General features: G+C 38.3%; 1 protein-coding gene across 3 annotated transcripts in view; it reads left to right on the forward strand.

Moving 5' to 3' along the window:
- PALS2 (protein associated with LIN7 2, MAGUK p55 family member) overlaps positions 1-23,822 on the forward strand; it is a 55,980-nt gene that overhangs the window by 22,965 nt on the left and 9,193 nt on the right. The window contains exons 2-6 of one of the 3 annotated variants that reach the window (XM_056335518.1): positions 7,333-7,433; positions 12,338-12,490; positions 20,216-20,368; positions 20,888-21,115; positions 22,266-22,397. In XM_056335518.1, the coding sequence (XP_056191493.1) occupies positions 7,335-7,433; positions 12,338-12,490; positions 20,216-20,368; positions 20,888-21,115; positions 22,266-22,397 (765 nt within the window). In that variant the 5' untranslated portion in view covers positions 7,333-7,334. Of the gene's footprint in view, positions 1-7,329; positions 7,452-12,337; positions 12,491-20,215; positions 20,369-20,887; positions 21,116-22,265; positions 22,398-23,822 lie in introns of all 3 variants that reach the window. The other 2 variants (XM_056335517.1, XM_056335515.1) reach the window with 2 other exon arrangements.

The following is a 23,822-nucleotide window of genomic DNA, read 5'->3' on the forward strand; positions in this document are numbered from 1 at the left end:
TCCTGCCTCTGCCAGTACAGCACTAATACAATAATGAAGAAGCAAATTCATTAGGTGGCTCAGACTACAACAGAGGAATTGCTCTGCAGCTTTCTGCTGTCCTACCATTTGTTTGCTGCAGAGAACTTCTAACTGTGAGGTTAGACCTGTACAATTTAAACCATTATATGAGAAACTTCTCTCTGTCAGAAAAGACATACTCAGCATACTTTTGTGTATGTGTATGCTTCCTTAGTTAAACATCATCTGTTCGTGAAGTCTTTCCTAATTAAAAAAAAAGTCACAAAACATGGTAGTATTTAACACCTGTATAGGCTTATCTTCAAAGCATCAAGCTTAGTGAGCATCCAGCTAAGTTAATTGCCTTTGTACTTTACAATTGAGATATTTTTCTTAACAGCCCTTTAAGAAAGAAATGTCTAACACAACTTCCTCAGCACTGGATTTTAGTGTATCTCTTATCAGTATCTTATTGTTGGTCATGATGTATTTCTTCAAATAAGACTTAACCTTTTAATTCAGCTGGTTTTGGAGATGTGATGCTTCATTCCTTTTTTTTATCTTTGCTGAAATAATTTTAAAGTAGTGCTTTTCTTTCCAAAAGATGCAGCTGTGAGGTCCATCTGTTCATCAGAAAATTTGCGCTTCATCTTTTTTTTGGACAAACTTCACAGCCTGAAAGAGGCATGGCAACAGTGTTTGGGATGTGGAAGGGTTATTCACTCTTCCCTATAGCTTCTGTGACCTTAAGCATCGTGAAAAATGGGCATGTAAGATGTAGTTGAGCTAGGTTTGATAAGCTGAGGTAGGTTTTGACTGCTCAAGCATCTATTTATAGTATGCTAACATAGCTCAATTTTGACTTGACAGGAAACTTGGAGAAAATGAAGTAAAAAAAATTAACAAACATTTCTAAGCATTTGTGTTATTTCTTTTCAACGTGCAAGAAGTCAATGCATAGTTTTAGAGTATCCAGAGCAGCATTCATTCTTATCAGTTAAGACTTTTCCTCCTTTACTAATTAGCTGCCATACACGCTATTCATGTCTCTGATTCTGCAGTCAGTAAAGTATGCATGCTGCAGACAACAGCTTCCTTCATTAAGCAATCTGACTGTCTTTCTAGAGAAGTTCCATTGTATTTACTGAATGAGGAGGGGTCCTGTTCAGAAAATGTGCCTACGTGGTGGTACGGTGGGCTGCCACCCAGAAATACTTCAGGTGGTTATCAACGGGGCTATAGCTGCATTGGCCCTACGCTCCCTTCTTGGCAATTTTTTGTCAAATACCCTGGATAAAACCTCAGATTGATGTAGATGCAAAATCTGTGGATGCTTGAGAGCCCACGTGTCAGTGTACCCTACTACAATAAGCAACGTAGTCATACCTTTTTATGGCATTGTGTAACTAATTTGTAGCCTAGCGCAGAGGAGCAGAGGGGCTAAATTGCAATTGTCCATCACTTCTATAGCACTTCCCTGGAGGTATTTCTAAATGTGATCTCTGATCGGTGAATACAGTTGTTGGCTGTAAAAACTCAAACATGCTGTTGTATGTGCTCAATTGCATAATTCTTTCCCAGAGACTGTTATCTTAAAACGTGGTTTCTGAAGCTTAGCAGTGGTAACAGTGCTTCATATATTCTAGTTCAGTAGTCTGTTACTGAATGAACTTGTTTGTGCAAGCTCAAAATGTTAACTTGTTATAGGTACTCCTTTTCTTAGACCTGGGCTGCCAAAGACATTATCATTTATAACTGGGGAGAGAAGTGGCCAATACAAAACAACTTTTTTTTCTGCCTTATGTTAAAGCATAAATCAGTTTTTTTACAAGCATGAATACAAACGGCAAAATTTTACACAGCTGCCATTGGTTGAGGACAATATGAGTTAAATGAATTTTCTTTTGTTTATGCATATTGGGTGCCTTGTGAAACTTTTCTTTGGATATATCCCTCTTAAAAAGTTTTTAAATCACACAATAAATTGTTTCCAAACTTTATGTTGTGATGAGATTTTAATGTAACTTTCTAAACTGTGTAAAGCACTAGCCTCACCAATAGCCCTTGAGGTATTTATTATACCTTCCCATCCAGATGAGTCGGGCATGTGGAAATAAATATGCATACATTTATTTAAATGTATTATACATAATTTTCTTTTCATTTCTGTTAGTTTTTAAGCTTGGAGACTAATAAAATGGAGCTAAAAAAAAAAATCCGTGCAAGATACTCGCTCTGCAAAGCTTTAATTTTCCCCAGTGAGTGACACATTTGTCTTCTGTCTGCAAATCTGGAAAATTTATTTAAATATATGCTTCCTCTTTCCTTTACATAGAATTAATGTAGACAGGAATTAGGCACTGAAAGAAAGAGTGAAATCAAATTGGATAGAAGAGTCATAGTTGAAAGCGTGGTGAAAACCTGTCTTTTTCTTACAAATAGAAAAAGAGTTATCATAGTATCTTGTACTTCTATTTGATCTGAATTTACTCTTGTAAGGTACAGTATGCAGATTAAACCTTTGAAGCATCCTTTGGTTGTCTGAAGAGCTATATGTGAATTATGAGTTAATTTTGGTCAGTGCATTTTGCATTAGAAAGTGGGGTTTCTGTATTCTTACGTCTCAGGTTGCACACTGTTTGCTACAGAGGTCAATTAACTTGTCTTCCCTTCCCTTTCCCTTTCCGATGTGGGGTTCAAACAGCAAAATAGTTTCTCTGAGTATGGGGTCATATGCATAATAGGATTAGATTGTTCAGTGTGTGTACACAGCAGACGAGTATGCTTTTGCTGAGTCTTGCTTGAGGCTTTAAAATTTCTGTGGTTATGAAGATGTTCTTTGAAAATTGACTGTGGGAATTCATTCTGCCTGTGTGTATGTTCCTTGTCACCAAAGCCAGGGAGGGGAGCGTGGCCCATTGTAATCTAATTTTCTCTTCAGATTCCCAGCTCAGACTCAGTTCTGTTGTCACTTTTTCAACAGCCTCAACTGAGAACCTGTTTCTGCTGCTCAGTTCCTCCACTTCTGTCTGGATGCTGTTGTCAGTGTGTGTTTCTTGTAATATGTATATTGTTAACTGTTGTAGTCAGCCATGCCTATCTCATGGTGTCCTCACAATGTGATGAGAATTTAAAATTTTACCCAGGCGAGTCTTTGAATATAGAAAAAGAGAAAAGGAGGTGCATGGTAGAGCTCTCAAAGTTGGAGTGTTCTTACCAGTTTCCTCTAAAAGATGCGACAAGAGAGGAAGAGAGACCCAAATAATTTTCCACCGAAGGAAAAGCAAACATTTGCTTTTTAATGAACACCAAAGTATTCAACAATAAGGAGTGCTCCTGGCAACCTGGTTTACTCAGTTTGTTCAGTGTAGTCCTTAGTTCTTGTATGCCTGATTTACGTTGAAGTTCTGCAAGTCTTCCCCTGGCCGCCCCCAACCCCCACCCCCCCACCCCGAGTAAATTCTATCAACATTTCAAGGGCAGATTTTCCAGAGAAGAGAAGGGAGGCTCAAAAGGCAATTTTTGATAGGGTATTTAGATTTGGTAGTCTCTAAACTCCTTAGTTCCATCTGTTCCTTGCTTGATAGGACCTGCTCTTTTAAGTAAAACTTTTCTACGTGAGTACTTATATCTTCAGCTTTCATTCCTGCTGCTCAAAGATAAGATACTTTTCTAAAAGAGCTAAGGTGGCTTTGCCCCAGGAAAGAAAAAAGTGAAATTGTTTTAAAGACTGCTACTTGAAATTCCATGGATATCTACATTATTCTGAAAGATCATTATAATTAAGCCTGGAAACAACGTTTCTCCTGCTGTTTGTATTTTAATAAGATTTCTTTTCCCTAGAAATGAATAAACAAAAGCCTGTTGAATAGATACATAAAAAGAGGGTTTATAATACATTAACCAGAGTGTCTTCCCCCCTGAAATTGTCTTTGAATAAATCAAGTTGTTGGGAAGTACACATATGAATATCTAAGGCATATGTAGATCAATATGTTGCTTAGACTTTCAAAGCTATTATCACATGTGAGCAAATATTAGCATTTCACAATAAATGGGAACTATGTTTGAAGCTGGGCCATGACTTGAATAATAATTGTAGAATGCTGGAATTAAAGTACTTAGTCTAGTCTGTCACAAAAAGTACCCAGGTATTGTTTCTATTCTTTTTAAATAAACCAGCTGACATAATTCCTGTTGGAAGATGCTCGTGATGACTTTTTGAAAAAAACAAACAAACAAACAAAAAACCCATTTGGTTATGTTCTGAATTTCACTGCCAGGTGAATGTAAAGCTGTCAAATTGTGAGGTATATAAACACAGTGAACTAGTTGCTCTAGTTTCTAGTTACTGTTGCTCTAGTTTCTAGTTACTGTGTACTAGGTAACGGGTGCAAAGACTTTGTTGAAGCTGCTTAAAGCTTTCTCTCAGGCTAAAAAATTTTTACTTAGTCTTGTAGCTGGTTAAAATAAAGGGTTACTTAACTATTTTTTTTTATTCAGCTGCTTAGAAAGTTCTTCCCTTTAAGATGGCTAGCTAGACTGAGAATACAGAGACCCACACTGTGTTCAAACATAAACATTCCAGGGTGAGTAAAAGTGCCCTATTGCAACTTACATATGCCTGCCTTCTTGTTTTTCTTGTGGCAACACTATTTTTAGCTAAGACTCCTGTCATGATGGCTCTGCCATGAGAGAAGGCAACCATTAGGTGCACAGCAATAGCAAGCTATTGCTGAAAACAGCTGCTTTTGGTTCTGATCACCTGGGATGCAAGTCTGCCTTTGTGAATTTTTTGAACTCTGTATGTTGATAAATGTGTTTTCTGCTTTCCAAGAGTGCTAAAATATAAGCAGGTTTGGTGCTAGGATTTGTGAAACTTTTACTAAATACAATTATTCGTTTGAAAATATACTGCCTAGCTGCGCAAAGATTGAAAGTCATTCTTTTGAAGCTTAATGTTGCTCTTAACAGTTTCTCCTTGATGATAAAGTTTTTATGTAGGGATTTTATTTTTTAGTTTCATCATTCTAAGAGAAGCAGAATTCTGAAAGGGTTATGTAAGAAACAGCTTATTAACATGGTAATAGATACGGAATGTCTTTTATTACGCATGCCTGTCAGCACCAAGTGCTGGAACTGCAACTGGTAGTTGAGATGCATGCTTTGACCTGAAGGAAGCTTTATATTTTTACTCAGGTTATTTATAAGAACAAAAGGCTAACCTGAAGTCCCTTAAACATAATTTACATAACCATTAAAAATGTAAAGAAAGCTTATTATTGGAGCTCTTGCAGTGCAGCACCTAGTGCACTACACACATTGCCTAGAAATATCTGTCTCCTGCAAATACTGTAGCTTGCATGATTGCATTAAGAGTCATTAATCTATAACTGGGAATTGAGAAAATGTGGAACAAGGCAGTTGCACCTACAGCTGAACTTGTCAAGATATAGGACATGCCTAGTCTGAGGCAGGTGTGGACTATTTACAGGTTGATTTGGTGACTTTATGTAATGTGTGATTGCTAACAGCACTTTGTCTGTTATAAAATAGAAGTAATATTACTTCAAAATCTGAAAGCATGAAGTGTCATTTTCCCTCCTACTCATGGTTTCACAGAAGATTCACTTTTTGAAAGCAAGGAGTATGGTTAAAACATCCTTTTTTAAATGCAGTCTTTTGACATACACTGCTGTAGTTAAAATGTGGCACACCAGATGATTTGATTGTTGAAAAGTCAGTTCCACTTGACAGAAAGAATGGCCATAATTTTTTTTCTTGGGATGGAATTTTCTAGGAAGAATTGAAATTAGAAAGTAGGTGTTGAGAAATGCTGTTTGTTCTGTTACTGTACAGCGTTTCATAATAGCTTTCATTATAAAGCAATGGGGAAAGTTAAGGGTAAATTCCTGTGTGGGAGAAGGAGCATATACGCTTTCTAATTCTCTTGAATTATGCTGCTATGCAACATGCAGATCATTGCAGTACACAGTGGTTGTTCTAATGCTTTTTAGCTTGTTGGCAACCTCAACAGAAGGTGGTTTTTTTTAGTATACCTGTGTATGTGTTTGTCGGAGCCTGAGCGTGCACATATAACTCAGCAGGAGTGCAAAAGAATACAGTTAAAAACGTGAACAGTATAGGTTATTCACTACTAAGATATTACTACAAGATAAGAATATTTAGTCCTGTGTTGGAAAACAGAGAAAGAATAACCATTTACCTTGTGAAGGACGTCCTAACTGTCCCCAGTGCTGCCCCGTTTTGTGCTCAGCCCAAGCTGGCACATGTGCATCTTTGCAAACTTGAGGCTAGTTGGTGTAATGCCAGCTAAGGGCTGCTGCATGTGAGCCCAGATGTGCAAGAACTCTGTAGTATATGAACACACTGAACCTGTTGTCCAGCATAAAAGGTGTGTTTTGTTCAACTTTATCTTAAATGGGAGAGTTTTAAACAGTTTTTTCTTGGGAAACAGTTTTAAAATAAATTCTCATCGTTCAACCTCATGGGATAAGGCCGCTGGGATGGTGGGACTCCATCTTTCTGACTCTTTCTTGGGCAACGTTGTTCATTCTCACCCAAGCTGCTGCAGTTCTCTGTGAGTCTGTGGATAGCCGGGAAAATCACTGAGGGTACTGGGCAGGCACGTGTTTCGCACTGTAGGATACGCTCCCCATTGCAGTGTGTTGTGGTGCCCGGGTGATGTTAGCATCTGCACCGTCTACACTTGGTGCTGGAGTGCAATAAGTCAGGCCTGGTTGTAAAGGACTGCTGGGCATGGGCACAAGTGTTGCCATGGTAAAAGCTGCCTTAGAAGCAGATTTTTGGTTAAATTAAATTTGGTTATATTAGTTTGGAGCTATGTGTTCATTTTAAAAACAGTGGCATATAGCCTATACAAGCATTGTAAAACCTGTAGCTGTTTGGAGTATATATGAGGGCTGAAAACTTCCTCTGAAAGGGAGTTGAAATGAAGAGTGTCGTGAATGAGTTGCTTTATTGTATTTGCAAGATTATGCATACCTTATACATAGTTCATACTTGTTTGTTTTTTTAAATCTTTCAAGTAGTAGTGAATCTTGAAAGGAATGTGCTGGGGCTGGATTTAAGTTGATCGTGGTGATAAGGATTTGGATAGATCCTTTATTTCCATCTTTCAAACACACAAAAAAAGTATTTCTTCTGTTTTGACCACTTGCCTGTCTACAGTAGATGTAGTTGGCTGCTTAATGTCTCTAAAGTTAAAATTGTGATGTTTCCCAGAGCTTTTGCTATTTATGCAAGCCTGTTTTGGTCAGTACTTACTTTTTGCTTTTGTTTTGTCAGCAGCCATGCAGCAGGTCCTGGATAACCTTACTGATCTGCCGACATCAACAGGCGCTGAAGAAATAGACCTGATTTTTCTTAAAGGAATTATGGAAAACCCTATTGTAAGATCACTTGCTAAGGTATTTCAATTTGCTGATTTGAGTAGAATCTGGAAATATGTTTACTCTGAAATTGCTGTGTGAACATTGAGTATGGACTGAGAGATTAACAATGGCACTATGTATGGTACATTTTATTAAAAGACTTGCAGGAGTTCTTGAAGTTGAATATTTGGTGTAATGTAATTTCTGTACACAGTGATTTATTGTTATATAGAAGATTCTAGAGGAAGAAGAAAAATTCAGAGACTCCAGAAATTGTGTGGTAACATTATTTATGAAGAAAATGTCAAAATACTTGAAATTAGAAGCAGTTGGTTTTGATATAGTCTCATGACCACTGTTGTGTGCAAAACCCACATGCCATCTGACCTCTACCATTTTTGCCAAAAGTGAAAAGTGAGAGCAATAACCTTCTTTCTCCCAAAAAGTTTTCTTTTTTTTCTTTGGCTCTGATCAGCCCAGTGAAATATTGATTCCATGCCCTTTCCTGGATCTCAGATTAATGCTGGTACCTTTAATTGTCAGCTCTGTGAGACATGGGCTATCCTTAGTTTTGGTCTTACATTATGAAAGTATTTTATTTAGAGCTGGTAGCAATCAATTATAAATATGTAAGGTAATATTTACAAAAAATCGTTGGACTCTGTAATTAAAATGTAGCTGATCTTACCAGTAGGAGATGCAGTCAATATTGCACAGCACTTAATGTTCTTTCTTAATTTTACCTCATTAAAAAAAGCTACTTTCATGAGGAAAAAACCAGTCAGCTTAAATGTAGCTATCTCTTTAATATGAATAGACATCTGAAAGCAGTGCCCTCTGGGCAGGCATGAAATACTCTGGAAAGGATTGTTGTGCAGGGATTTTGCTCAGTATAAAAATCTAAAAAGGAAAACTTCTCATAACAATTCGTGTAAGAATTTACTTCTGTTTAGCTGGTCAAAAAAATTGGCTGTAAGTGGAAGACATTGCACAGTAATAAAATTAGAAATAATGGAAGTGTCTCATCAGCTAGTGACTGCAGAAGGAAAGATTTGTGTACTAAATTTGCTAGAGTAAGTAAAATCATTTTCTTACTTAGAGTTGTTTTGAACTTCAGTATTTGCTGCATAGGTCATCTTTAATTTAATATTTATTATGAGGAAAATGTTCATTGCAAAGCATTTTTTTCGTATCAAGAATTTGTGCTTTAATGGCCAATTACAGTTACGTGGAATTTAATGACTAGCAGATGTAAGAAAGTGCTTGTAATGGAAACAGATTCTTCACTATAAACTTGCTTTATCTAGAATGCTGAAAGGTTTCAATTGTGTTCATATGGCATGACTGCAATCGTATTTTCTTTTGAAAGTATTTGAGAATTAAACTGAAAAACTCAGTTCTAACCAGCAGAGCTAAATAAGGACAAGATCAAAATGAGAACACATTTCATGAAGTATATATAGTTCATATGTATCCATTTGTCCCTAAAGATACGTAACACTTGTTCTTCTATTAGAAGAGCTAGTTTTAATGGAATAGGCAATTCTCAGGACCCTGAGATGGTCACATTATTTAAGGAGATGCATTTCAGACCAGGCCAGAAATGCAAAAGCTTTTCATTTCCCTTTAATTAGTCAGTTTTTAAGTCTAATCATTATGTAAAGTATCCCAAAAAGGACCAAAAGAAACTTAAGGAAATGTGTCATGAGCCATACAAGCCTTATTTTTTTTTTTCTTTTTCAGCCCTTAAAAAAATGAAGGCAAGCTATAAGCATAGTCATTAGTTTATAATATTTTGCAATGCTTGTTTGGCTAATCTTTTAAAATTGTTCTAGGTTAATTTCACACTTGTTCTGTCTAGAATAAAGGCATTAAGGTAGAAAATACAGATCTTTTTTGTGATAGGGTTCTTTTACTGTACCTTTCCATTCTTCAGTAGGTGGTAGGGGAAAGGGAAGTAACCGTAATCACTGTAAAATGTATTTTCCTGTCTTTTACTGATGTTTATAGAATCATAGAATAATTTTGGTTGGAAGGGACTTCCAAAGATGATCTAGTCCAACACCCCTGCAATAAGCAGGGACATCTTCACCTACATCAGGTCACTCAGAGCTGTGTCCAGCCTGACCTTGAATGTTTCCAGGATGGGGCATCTATCACATCTCTGGGCAGCCTGTTCCATTGTTTCACCACCCTCATCATAAAAAGTCTTCCTTTATATATCTAATCTGAATCTACTCTCCTTTAGTCTAAAAAACATTATCCTCTGTCCTATCACAACAGGTCCTACTTAAAAGTTTGCCCCCATCTTTTTATAAGCCCCCTTTAGGTACTGGAAGGCTGCAGTAAGGTCTCCCCAGACCCTCCTCTGCTCCAGGCTGGACAACCCCAACTCTCTCAGCCTGTCTTCATAGGTGAGGTTCTCCAGCCTCTGATCATCTTCATGGCCCTCCTCTGGATCCGCTCCAACAAATCTGTGTCTTTCCTGTGCTGAGGTTTATGTTCAATCCTAACTAGCCTTTAGAATTGTTATGCTTTTTTGAAAACAGTTGTTGAATTTGGAACATGCATGAATTGTACTCAGTTTTACTACTGAACTGTCTTATTAAAGTTATTTTCTCCTGGGTTGTTAACTGTTCTTTTGAACGTCACAACTTTATCTTCTTCTCTGCAGTCACTACTGCTTTTAATATTGTAGCATAGCCTAGAGCACACCAGGTGAATGCCTAACTCAGACCAAGGAAACATCTCGAGGGTAATCTATAAACGTTGAGTCCAGTATTTAGGATGTCAGATGGTTGGAGGCAAAGGCCTTACTATTTGAACATTTGGCAAGTATAATAAATATTGAATGAATCAAAAACCTCAATTCAGTATCACTATTTTTGAAATTGTAAACTGGAATAAAAAAAATAGTTGCAATACCTAAGTATTCCTTTTTTAATTTTTTTTCTTTCTTAAATTATTCATACCACTCCATGTCCTGCTACTCCCCAACATAATACAGGATCAGAGGTTGTTGACTGATAAACTTTCTGTTCCTCAGTATATACATGGCCTTGATTTTGGGGTGAAGGGTGAGGATACTTTAAATTATACTGTGTTAGTGGTAGTATTATAAAGAAAATGAGTGACAAAGGAGGTAACCCATATTCTCTAATCTTATAAAGGTTTTGCAGTGGGTGTATGTTTAAAAGTCAATAGATTTATGGGTTTACTTGCTGTAGAAGAAGCAGACTTTAAAAGAAGGATGTTGTTTACTGTATGTATTATGTACAAAATAGCATTCATTCCCTTCTAAAGGAGAATGTGTGTAGGTGCCAGGCTTCCTATGACTTCGTAATCATGGTCATTTGGTTTGTGTGTGTTGGTGTTGGGAAATGTTTGAAATGTCTTTCTCTATGTTAAGTTAGCCTTTCCAGTGTTTGATCATCGGTCCTGCACAAATACCATTTTATGGATATGAAGTAGAATTTAATACTCAGATGATTTCAGGAAACGAAGTTTTCTGGTTTTAGCAAAATCTTATTTTAGCATCTATTTTAAAGCACTAATAAGAAAGTAGATGTGTGCACATACCTTTAAATTATATATATGGGAAGTATGTATAGATGACTTCCAAATATATCTGTTGTTTGTTGTATTTTTACATGCCAAAGCGATTGTTCTTTTTTGAACTTGTTGCTTCGGTGTTGTAAATAACTCTTATTTGAATGCATTGAGAATCTTAATTATTTTTGGCCTCCTCTTATTCCCTAATTTTATGGTACAGCAGTACCTGTAATAAGTAAGATGGTATGTTTCTCTTACCACTCAAAGCTCCTACCTTTCAATGAATCTAAGTATCTGCAGTGTTTAAGAAAGGATTAAAAAGAGAAAGAGATTAAAAGTTATCACAAAATGGTTGAGGTTGGAAGGAACCTCTGGGGGGGCATTTGGTCCAACGCCCTCCTCAAGTAGGGTCACGTGGAGATGGCTGCCCAGGACCATGTCTGATGGCTTTTGAATATTTCTAAGGAGGGAGACTCCGACCTCTCTGGGCAAAGTGTGCCAGTGCTCAGTCACCCTCACAGTAGAAGAAGTGTTTCCTTATGTTTAGACAGAGCCTCCTGTGTTCCACTTTGAGCCCATTGTCTCCTGTCCTGTCACTGGGCACCCGCTGAAAAGAGCCTGGCTCCATCCTCTTTGCACCCTCCCTTCGGGTATTTATACACATTGATGAGACCCCCCTGAAGCTGTCTGTTCTCCAGGCTGAGCAGTCCCAGGTCTCCCAGCCTTTCCCCAAACACTAGGTGCTCCAGTCCTTTCATTGTCTTCACGGCCCTTCGGTACACTCTCTCCAGTAGGTCTACAATTATAAACAGTACTCCCGGTGTGGCCTCGTCACTGCTGAGTAGAGGTCGACCTTCTGGCAGCACGCTTCTTAATGCAGCCTGGGATGCTGTTAGCTGCCTTTGCTGCAGACTTTTCTTTAGCATTTCCTTTAGTTATGCAGATTTCCTTTTAAAATTTGCTGGTTTGTAGGTGTTTTAATAGGAGGAGCCTGTGGTAAATGCTGCTCTTGCAGACTTTGTGTCTTCTGAGCAGGTCCCATAGTTCCTTTTTTGTCCTTCTAGAAGGTGTACTTGTAGTGGGTTCTGAAGCAGAAGAGATCTGAGGCACTGTACTGTTCAGAGAGGACTGTTTGGTGTATATAGCATGAAGGTTGTGGCAAATAAGGATATACAAGCGTCTCTGACAGGTGCCATTTATGAGGTTTGTTGGGTCATGCAAAATGTAAGCATGTAAAATACACAGATTACACGAGACGTAATTTTTCTGGCTTTCCTGCTAAAGGTTGCGCCAAGAAATTATTTTAAAGGTTTATAAATTGGAGCTACTTGAAACTTAATCACACTATAGATATATGTTTAATCTTACAGGCTCATGAGCGACTGGAAGATTCTAAACTTGAGGCTGTCAGTGACAACAACCTGGAGTTGGTGAATGAAATTCTTGAAGACATCAGTCCCTTAGTAAATAAAGATGAAAATATTGCAGAATTGGTTGGAATACTCAAGGAGCCTCATTTTCAGGTGCCACGTTTTTACTGTCTATTACCAACTTACTGTGTCAGCGTCCACATACGGATCTAGGAATAATAACAAAACAAAACCTGAACTGTAGTGGACTTTAATATGTAGGATTTTACTGCAAATGACAGGTAAAACAGAAGCCATGTGAGGTTAAGAGTGCGCATGATTTTATCCTTTAATATCACTTCAAGAATATCTTCACTTATTGTATTAAAATCCACTGAAGTTTCTGTTATAAATCTTGGGCAGGACAAGTATTTACTTCCTGTATGACTGAAGTTTCCATAACAGTTCCCTGAAGGCTTTATCTTCAGCATTTCCAGGTGGTCTCTAGTCCCTGATATTGACCGACCGTTCTGCATTTTGGTTCAGCTGTTGGCATTCATACTCGTGCAAGATAACACAGTTTGTGGAGTGAATGAACGTGATTCTTCTATGCTGCAATCTGCACTGCAGCTCAAGTTGAGACTTTGCATCCCTCTCACTATTGCTGTATTTAAGTGAAATTTTGACATCTGCTTGTCAAAAGCAGATGTTTTTCCATACTGCCATTCTGTTACCAGCTTCTGTACCAACCCTTGAAGATTAGGGTTTGTAAATCCTTGCTAGATTCTGGACCTCCTAGGCCAGGCTTCAGCTGACTTTGGGACTTAGCTGTAGGTATCCTGTAGAAGAACACAAGGAAACCTTTTGTCACAGTATAAATGTGCTGCTTTTGGCATAGAGTCATAGATATTTTTGGGGGGTGTGTGAGTTTAAACACACCTTCCCCCCCCTCCCCCCAAGTTTTCAGTTATACGTTACACAAATGTAGCAGTGAGGTGCGTTACAATTTAACATAAATAATCACTGGATATGCTGCCAAGCTGTGTTGTGGCCTGCTGGAAGAGGAAACACTTCAAGAGCTCAGCTTTTGAGGTAGTAGCTATTCTGGATGCTGATAGTTCCGCTGCCTCTTCTGAAGAGTCTCCCTTGTGCTCTTACTTGTCCAGAAGGCTGTCATAGCCAGTGGATCAAATTGGAGGCTTACGGGTGAATAAACCTGCAAATCAGTCTTTGATCCCTTAGCAGAAATGGGTACTCAAAAGGAGAGGATGAGTTTAGAGGAACTGGTCGTTGTAATGCAAAAAGATTGGCTTTGGAGGCCCACTGGTGCTGTGACAGACCTGACAAAGTTCCGTTGTGTTAGACAGAGAAACTAAAATTGACAAGTCAAAGAGAATGAATCAAAAGATCAAAGTGACTTAAGTGCTGGAATAGACTGACTTTGAAAGGCACTATAGCAGTGATCTCTGGAGAGAGATGGCAGAGACCAGAGACCAACCAGGCAAAGAATTTTTGTAGTGGAGACTGGAAATGTTCTTTAGGAGACGGAGATCAAATAAAAATTTTAATTAGCGTGAGTAGCCAATACTAAGGCAAACCCAGGAGTCATTCTAAGTCATACTTAGAGCGGCACAACGTGATGCTGGAGTCATGTTCTCCCTTGGTTCAGGCTTAAGCAACCCACACATTTAACATAGAAGTCCCAAAGCAGCTGCTGAACAAAAATGCTAACATTTATGCGATTCCTTGCATGTTTTTTGTTACTCTTGATTTGAGAGACCTCACGGTATATGTCTGTCTGTCTGTCTCAAATAAAAAGAAGGGAAGCAAAGCTGTATACAGCTTCCCAGAGCATTCACAGCAATGTGGATTTATGAAGTGGTGTAGTAATTTCCATTACATCTCCTACTCATTGCCTAAAAATTCCTAGTATTTAGTTTGCCTTTTTAACAGCTGGTGAACAGAGTAGAATAGAATACTTCATTTGGAAGGGACCTACAATGATCACCTAGTCCTGACAATATCAGGGTCAACAAAATATTAAAGCATGTTGTTAAGGGCATTTTCCAAATGCCTTGGTAAACACTGACAGGCTTGAGGCATCAACCACCTCTAGGAAGCCTGTTCCAATGTTTGACTACCCTCTTAGTAATGCAGAGGTACTTCTAGGCTCAGTAACCGTAGAGGTGGGTTGTTTTTTTCAGTTTGCTTTGCTTTTCTACTGTTTACACCTCTGAGATACCACTTCTGAGTCTCTCGGTTAACACGTTATATTAGGATTGTGTTTTTCCTTGCAGTCTGTGTTGAATTTGATTTACCTTGTTCTTACTCTGTTGCTCATGAGGTGCTCCTGCATGTTACAGTCAGTTGTTTTACTCCTTGAATAGTTCAGCAGCATCAGCAAACCCTGTCATTCATTTCTCTTCCGCGTTTCCTAGACCACTTATCTGACATGTCAGCGTATTGGCAGGTGCAGAACTCAGAGCCCAGATGCCTCTGAGAAATCCCCTGGTGACATGAATTTTGAAAACTAAAAATACCATATTCCTGGGCCCAGTTTTTCTGTCTTTTAACCATCCACTTGAGAGCCTTACTGCTTGCCGTGTAGTAGCTTTGTTTCTTTAAAAGACTTTGATAAAGAAGTCTATCTAAGGCCTTTTGGGAATTCATCTATCTCATCAACTGTAACTGCCTTGTTACCATGCTTGGTGACTCTTTCAAGGAACTTAACTAGATTTGAGAAGCATGACTTCCCGTTTTAATGCATGTTGATGCTTTCCCATGATCTATTTTGTCCAATCATTCTGTTTTTTATGGAAACTTCTCATTTGTTTAATATCAACATCAGACTTACTGGTTCACAGTTTGTTGACTCTTCCTTGGAACACAGTTTAAAAACTCATGTCACGATTACTGCGTGCAAGATTGCGTGCTGTTTCTTTCGCTGTACTGTTGGGCAAGTCATGGGTAAGAAAGAGAAACAAGCTATTTCTAGGGTTCCCTGCCGCTTTTGCCGCATAACCTGGATGGTACAGAAAGAATTAGGTATGAAAGGAAGAGAAATGACTGTTTGATGGTTAAGATAGTTAACTGCTGCCCTGGTGAACTAACCTGCGCCTTGCTCTGTCAGAATAAGTGTTCATTAGAAACAAATTAAAAAAAAAAAAAAAAAAGTGAAATAGCTTTAGCTTGGGTTTGTTGTTTTTTTATATATTTTCTGAGTGCCTGTTGAGAGGCCTTCTGTCTCATTTGCAGAAACAATAAGCAGTGTTGACTGCTGCACACAGGCAAAAAGCAGCTGGCTACTTACTTTTTAAAAGTAGATCTGATCTGATTCAGTTTTGAAGCCTAAAATTAGGGTGTACTTTTTGGCCCTTAATTCTGTGCTTCCATTCCCCATCTGGAGGAAGGCAACAAAGACAACTGAGGCCAAAGTATCTGTAATTTGATTAAGTGTTTTTATTTAACTAGTATCATAGTTGTGACCACTGTAGAAGAGCTTCTAGGCCAATTTGCAGACCAAAATATGGATACAGTATTCCTTCTAAAGCTTGAGGAGGCTATATATGTCTCAATGAAAAGGAAACAGAAAACTAAGAATGTAAGTGCTATCCTTTCTGTCTCATTTGGTGCAAGGAGACATATTCCAAATTCTGTAAGAAGGGACCTGTAAGGAAGAAAGGAAAAATACAGTGTAATTTATAATTACTGGAAATGTAATTTGCATCCGTTCTCTAGTTCAGTAAATGTGTAAACAAGCCACCTTGACTTGACTCTTAAAGTTTCGTGGACAGTATTGTGTAACTGTTTGAGGCTGATTCGATATTTTACAAATAAATAGTGCCACTTTATCACAGCATCACCTAATAGTCGTAACCTACCTCAGCATACAGGTATCAAATATGGTACACAAGTCGCCAGTGCAATAGCCTATTTGAGTGTATCGTTTAGTGCTGAAAATACCAAATTACAGAACTTCATTTCTTTTACATGTGTTTCTAGAAGAACCTTGAGGGGGGGACTGACTTAGGGAGTACAGGTGCATGTATGGTTATGCTATTATGTTTGACTGTTCTCTCCCTTTTCTCCTTTTCTCATTTTTTCTTTCATTCCTTTCTTCTTCTTCGCTTCCACTTTTTACCCCTTTTAGTTTTAACTGAACTCTTCGGGGGTCAAAGCGTAAAAGACACTAAGTTCTCACGAATTTCACAGTATCGATGACCGGCCGTCAGGCCAATATATACCGAAGAGCCAGCTGGCACGTGCCATGCATAGAAAAGGCTATATGGCAAGTCTTTCCATACCAGGCAATAGCTGCAGAGCAGAAGAGAGGAATGGTAAGAGAGGTTGCCTTGAGGGAGGAGAGAGGAGCTGCAAGTATTGCATTGTTGGAGCAGTTAAATACGCAGAAGATTCACTTCTGCTGCTTGTGGAAGAACTTGGTCAGTTACTTTCACCTTTCCAAGAATTATGCAAGCCATCCATCCTAAACAGTAGATTCTGCTGGCAAGAAAATGCTTAATCTGAAAAGCAGCCACTATTTTCTTCTAATAGTTAGCTTTACAAGGGTTAATCATACCTTTAAAATGTTTCATTTAGAAAAGTGATTTTAAGTTGCTTCCTAGACATATCTTAATTTATAGGGTTATTTTTCCCACATATTCATGCTTCCTTACCAGTCCCCCTGATATCTCTAGGATCCTAAATGATTTCCTCACTTTTCCAGAACAGCCTTCAAAAATACCTGCTTTTGACATGTATGTTATGGGCCTGTAGTCCGTTTATTAAGTTCTAATATCTAAATAGTGTTACCAGAGAAGACTAGCACATATTTAGTGCATAAAAGAGGAATGGAAATATTTTAAGTACTTTTGAGGCCTGAATTCAAGACCACAGAGTTGTTCTCTTGTATATTAACCCCCAACCCCAGCCTCCAATTTGTAATGTAACTGTTCTATTGGATCACAGTCAGGGAAATAGTTATCATATAGAGCAGGCAATGTTTCATAGGTATAGATTGTGCTGAGAATTCTTTTAGGAAAAACAGATTTTGAACTAGAACTTGGCTTCAGCACTGTAGAGAGCCTTGGATGTTTAACGTGGTTTAGTTTGTTTACTGAATTTTGAATAACTTCCTTTTTATAACCTGTCAAATAAGTACAGCCACAGAAAACTACTGTAAAGGAGTCAATATTTTCTAAGTTTATGGATTACTTCATGACAGTCTGCCACAGGACTGTATGTCCGTTGTGCGAGATCTCTTGTCATATGCAGGGAGTTCTTCTAACTGCCTTATTCTGGCAGCATTGCCATTTTTTCCGTGAGAACCTCTCTACAGTTACCCAGTCTTGGATAGTCAGCTGATCCTGTATATGATCATATGTCCGTATGGATATATATCCATACGTATGCTGGTATGGAGGAAAACTTTGAACTGTTTGATGGTTGTTGATGATTCAGTTCATGTTGCTTTGCAGACTTTTGCAGTGGGTTTTGCAAGGGTTCCAGCACCAGTATGGGAAAAGTTGGATTCCAGGGGAGCTCTGGAGGTGCAGGAGCACAGAGTATCACTTTTTCCGATACTGTAAGAAAAGTTTGTGCAACTGTTTTTCTCAGATCACTCACCAGTATTACTGAAATAAGAAAGTAACTGAGCAATAGTCCCGCAGTGGATACAGACACCTGGCCCCTGTTGCCAGGTGGCTTTGTTTAAGTGTTCTATAGGTCCGTATGCTGACCTGGCTGGCTGGAAACAGTCTTATAAAACTGGTATAGATTCCTGAGTTTCAGAACTGAGAGGGGTGGGAAGGTAGTTAAGTTAACTATGGCTTGCTTTGACAAGGCCAATAAACTACTTTTCTTAAAGAAACCATGTTTTATAATTGTGGGCAGCGATGTACCATCTCTGATAGTCCTTCTGTGACTCAGCCATCATGTAAATAGCAGGAAAAAGATTTTGTGGCCCAGAGATGGTTAAGTACTAGTCGAAAGAATTCATGCTTATCCATGAAAGGAGTGACTAAATAGGATCAGAATGTGGAATGGTGTCAGATTTAAGAACTGAAGAATCTTACAGAGCATGTTAATTTGAAAAGGATGACACGGCCTGTTAGTGTAGTTGTCTTTTTTGACTGTGGATCAGATTGTAATCCATAAGTTGTATGACTGTTAAAGCTGTAGAAGCTCGTTATGGGTAAAGCTGCATGAGAAATCTAGTGGTTTGTGGCCAGAAAGTTTGGAAACAATTTGTTCTAGCATGTGACCAGAAAGGAAAACTGGAAGTACCATACTGATGTATCTACCTGGTTTTGTAAGCGCTAATGTGTTGAAATGTGTAGTTGATGCTAGTTGGTTTCATTTCGGGATTGTGGAAAGATCCAGAAATGTTGCTTGCAAACATTGGCAAAGAGAGATCTGTTCTCCTGGTTTTTGAATTAGATGCGTCTTGGATAATGAAGAGTTATAAATTGCTTGGTTTAAATAAATTATTGGCTTTTCTATTTTATTTGATTTGGTTTATGTCCACAGTATCATAGCCACAATAAACAGCTTTTTTTACTCTCTTAATGGCAGGGGCAGAATCAGTGAATTAGTACCTCTTCCTAATCTCAAGCTGAAATATCAGCAGGGTCATCGTGTAATGGGCAGATAAAAACGACTGCTCTGGTTTGTGACCCTTTGAGGGCTCGCATGTTGAGATTAGTTCTGAACTAATAGCGTTGTACAGCTTCTAGGGTAGAGGTGGCTTACAGAAGGATGGAACAGGCTGCATAGCGAAATTATTAAGTTGGCTTAAATGTTGCCTGCTCACCTGCTCTGCTTCCTAGTAGTTTGTGGTCTTCCTCTGGCATGGGCATGTCGCCATCAGTGGTAGTCCCTGTGGTGGCTGCTTAGAGTGACTTCCTCGACACCAGTCGGTGATCTGACTTAAGACTGTATCTCATCAGGTCACTGCTGGAAACAAAGCTATGTTGTTGGAGGCTTGGTAGTCATCTCCTCTGCTTACTACTGCTCCCCTTTCTGTATCTGTCAGTGAGACTATCTGTGCTATAGTATGCTCTGCCTTCAACTACTGTATACGGTCGCTATAGAGTGTCCCTTTTCCTCTTGAAGACAGAAGGTCTCCGCTGTTTAATTTCACAAGTTTGATCTTGTTTTACCTGTATGTATTGTCTTGTAAGTCTTTAAATCTTACAGTATCTTTTATGAGAAAATAAAGTCTAAATTGCATTGTCTTCCAAAAATGATTGTATTTATTTGGATCTCCTCCTTTTCGCTGTATTCATGTATGTGGGCTGGTGAAAACACCATTAACTATGAGGTCTGAGCTCTTGTCGTACAGAAAACGAATTCTGTCAACTTGGATTCATTTGGTGCTAGAATTCTGCTTTGGCTTTGTGCAAGCAGAAAGCACTCATTTTGCAGATTGCTAGAAATCCTTGCATACCTGTAATTATCCAAATTACTGTGGGGGAAAATTTTATTACGTTAAACACAAGTATCTAATAATGAGTTATCTTCATGTTTTTTCCAGTGGGTTGTTCATTTCCATTAACCATTTGCTCAGATACTGTCTCATTAGGTGAAAGACTATTTTAGGTACTCCTTTTTTTCATTTTCTTCCCTGCAAGATCATGTATTCTTCCCAAATTCATTACGTTTCTCTTGTACTTCCTTTAGAAGAAGCATTTGTATTTACAAAAGAGAGCATATTTGCCAAGACAGTAGGCTTATCAGTCCGTGCCAGTTCTTGTGTGGCAGTTTTTGCTCCATTCCATGTGAAGTAAGAGTTTTATAATCTGGTCCCAAAAGGGCAGATTCAGTGGTTATTCAGCAGTAAATACTTTTGCAAATGTTTATTTCATTATTTTTAAAAAGGCTTTTTCTGTTCCTTTGCAGTCACTCTTGGAAGCGCATGATATTGTGGCTTCAAAATGTTACGATTCCCCTCCTTCTAGCCCAGAAGTCAATAATTCTTCAGTGAACAATCAGATTGTTCCAGTAGATGCTATTCGTATCCTCGGAATTCACAAAAGAGCAGGAGAGCCACTGGTAAGTAATAAAGATGAGCGTGTCTTTAAGTTGTGTGTGAAAACGTTTGCATGTGCCTGATTTCTTACATTATATTCTAGTTATTTCCATTATTATGTTGTGTAATTTAGTGTGTGCTAAGATCAGTACTGAAAGGTTGAAATAAGAAATATGTGTGTTCTCCATCCTGTTCTCTGTCAAAAATGATGAGATAGTGAATAGGCAGCCACTAGGCTAAATGACTTGCAAACCTAACTGACTAACACAGCATCTCTTTGGTTCTGATACAAAATGACAGGATTGCATGCGATCAAGGACAGCAGAGTCATAGCTCAGTTATATGAAAACCTTGTCTGAAAGCACTTCTGTGTCACCTGATGCTTATCTGTGTATTAGGAGCTCTTACACTGTAGTAACTATTACTGTCTTTTCATTGGGGTAGATAGAATATTCCATAGCTGTATGTTTTTGTTTGAGATAATGGTAAAATGAAATTGAAATTCAGACAATGGCAAACTAGGTGTCACGTTCCTCTTTCAGGGTGTTACGTTTAGAGTTGAGAACAATGATCTGGTAATAGCACGAATTCTTCATGGTGGAATGATAGATCGACAAGGTCTTCTGCATGTAGGTGACATTATCAAAGAGGTGAATGGCCATGAGGTTGGAAACAATCCAAAAGAACTGCAGGAACTGCTGAAAAATATTAGTGGCAGTGTCACTCTGAAGATTCTCCCCAGCTACAGAGACACTGTTATTCCTCAACAGGTCAGTAGCGCATTTCTAACAATTCTGTCAAAAGAACTTCTACTTGGTACTTTATTATAGAAGATTATTTTAAGGTTTTGCGTTCATTATATTTTGATTATTTTGTGTACTTAAGATTAGCAGGAAGGCTAAAATATAGATACCTGTATTCACCCTTAATTACATTTTGGAAATGCGTTTATTCAGTAGATTAATACCATGGCTAACAGGCCTGCCTAAAAAGTTCTAATTTGTATCTCAGATTGATAAGCATTTGTATACTACATATAAAGTATGTTTCTTTGACATGGAGTGACCTTTGGTGACCTAGCCACAATCACACTGAACTGCAGTGAACCGCATGTGTTTGTAACGTGATCAGTGCCCAAGTACGCCGTCTCACAGAATTTAGAACCATTGAATTCAACAGATGCGCTTGAGCTTGCTGGCTTAAATAGGAGCTTGGAGGGTGGCTATTCCTTATCCTTTCGTCATTGCTGTAGACTGGCAGTTTCTCCACTGCAGAAGTTACTTGTTGCTCTAAATCAGTGCCTTTGAAGCATCTTGTAAGACAGTCCTTCAGGTAGCAGGTCTTAATGCCCATGACATAACAGACTACGCTTACGTTGCGTAGGTGCTGGGGGAATGTGCTGTATTTGAGGAAAGCGCACCGTTTCCTTCGCTCCCTAACCTGGCAGAAAAATGTCAAAAGACGTTTCCAGCCTGTTGATGCAACTTTACTGTTTCTTGCCCCGCATCAGATTTGAGTCTTTTGAGTTCATAGCAAAATCAATTCTTAAGATTCCTCAAGCCTTGAATAACTGCTTATATTCTGAGAGTTTAAGTAATCTAAAGTCAGAATACTAATTGAGTTGTATATACTGAAATGCAAAAATGAGTGGTTTGTAATACATTGTCCAAATAGAACAGGGTTGGGGGTTTTTATTTTTATCATGAAGCTCCTTCAGCCAAGGTTGGCACTGCTGATTATTCTACTCTCTCAGCTGGTATATACCAGTTTTTCCGTAGAGTGTACTTCACTTGCCAAATGCAACTTTGATCACGTCAAACTTTTTATGCTGTAGCTATAGACATCAGTTCAGTTTGACAGATAACTTAGTAATAATGTATTTTACAATGTTTAAGCTTTGTAAATTTTTGCACATTTCAGGTTTTTGTGAAGTGTCATTTCGATTATAATCCATATAATGACAACCTCATCCCATGCAAAGAAGCAGGTTTGAAATTTTCTAAAGGAGAAATTCTTCAGATTGTAAACCGGGAAGATCCAAATTGGTGGCAGGTTGGTAAAAAGCTTTTAGTTTTTTATCTTACTTTTTAAATCTTCGCTAGTTGCTTTAATAATAAAGTCTTTAAATTATGATCTACTCCCATTTAACAATAGATACAAGAAAAAATATTTATGCTGCAATCCAATTTCAAGCTAATATTGTGATATTAATCACAAATACTAGAGAAAATTGAATGGTATAAATTGTGTGTGTAACACTCATTTTGTTATCACTGCTATTTGTTTGTCTTTGATCTTGTATCATAAGGCTAGACATTCCAAAAGCAGTTTAAGAGGGCAGTTTCTAGCAGAAAGTTTTAGGTGGACGATATTAATTGTGGTTAAGCCTTCCCTGACAGTGACTGTGAAGAAGCGGACCCCTTCATGAGTGCTCAGAGTTGAGAGAGGGAAATGAACCCCGTGGATTTGAAGAGGGGTGAGAGCAGCTATTTGGAGGCACTGTATCTTTTATTTCTACAGTGGCGGTCAGGGTCTGTGAGCTGTAGTGTGTGTGTCCATCATCAAAGTGTTTGGCACTATTTCAAATATTAACAGCTTATCCTGCTTTAAGGTTGTGTTTCTACATTCAGTCCTTCAGTGGAAATGTAACCCAGCGCTTATGCCGTTTTTTATTTTTTTTTCCAAGACACTATACATGCAATTAAATATCATCAGTGCTTTTGAAAGTGGGACGAGTGAACCTTAAAGACAATTTTCTTAACCGAGGTACTCAGAATTGCAAGTGGCAGTGGCAATCCAGGCAAAGAGTTTAGCATTATTGATTTCCCTTTCTACGCCTAAATTGCACACCCTTTGCTACATAACAAGCAGTAGTGAGCCAAACACTACTTGAAAGCAATAATATATATATATATATATATATTCTTTAAAAGCAACAAAAATATTTGAATATACATCAACAACTGTTGCTGAATTCTGTTGCTTGTCAATGACAGTAGTAACAGAAAGAAAAAGAATAAAAAGTGTGAGGGAAGGCAGAAAATTTATTACTGCCAAGTTAATTAGTTTCAGAAGTTAGGTACTCCAGAACTCTGGAGTTGTCTGACGTTTAGCTTACACGCTGTCTTCTGTATTGCTGTGTACATTCTCCAGGTGTAACTTGTGGGAGTCCAGCAGAAATAAAACTTAAATCCTAAACACTCGGTCAGACGGAAAAGTGAAGTGTGTTACACTAGTATAGGGTGTTGCAAGTAATACTGTGCAGATCATGCCACTGGGAAAGAGAAGTTAGTTTTTCCTTGTGCTTACTAAAAACCTGCTAACTGTAAAAAGTCAGTTAGTCATAGGTAGAAGCGTACAAGTTGAAAAGCGAATAGTTCCTCTTAGCAGGAAGCAGGCCAACCAGTTGTGGAGAAGCAAAGCATAACGTCTTATAGCTGTGTCTTTGTCTGTGTTAAGCTTCCTGAGAATTGAGCT

This window comes from Falco biarmicus, chromosome 4 (assembly GCF_023638135.1).
Source record: "Falco biarmicus isolate bFalBia1 chromosome 4, bFalBia1.pri, whole genome shotgun sequence".
NCBI classification, from domain to species: Eukaryota; Metazoa; Chordata; class Aves; order Falconiformes; family Falconidae; genus Falco; species Falco biarmicus.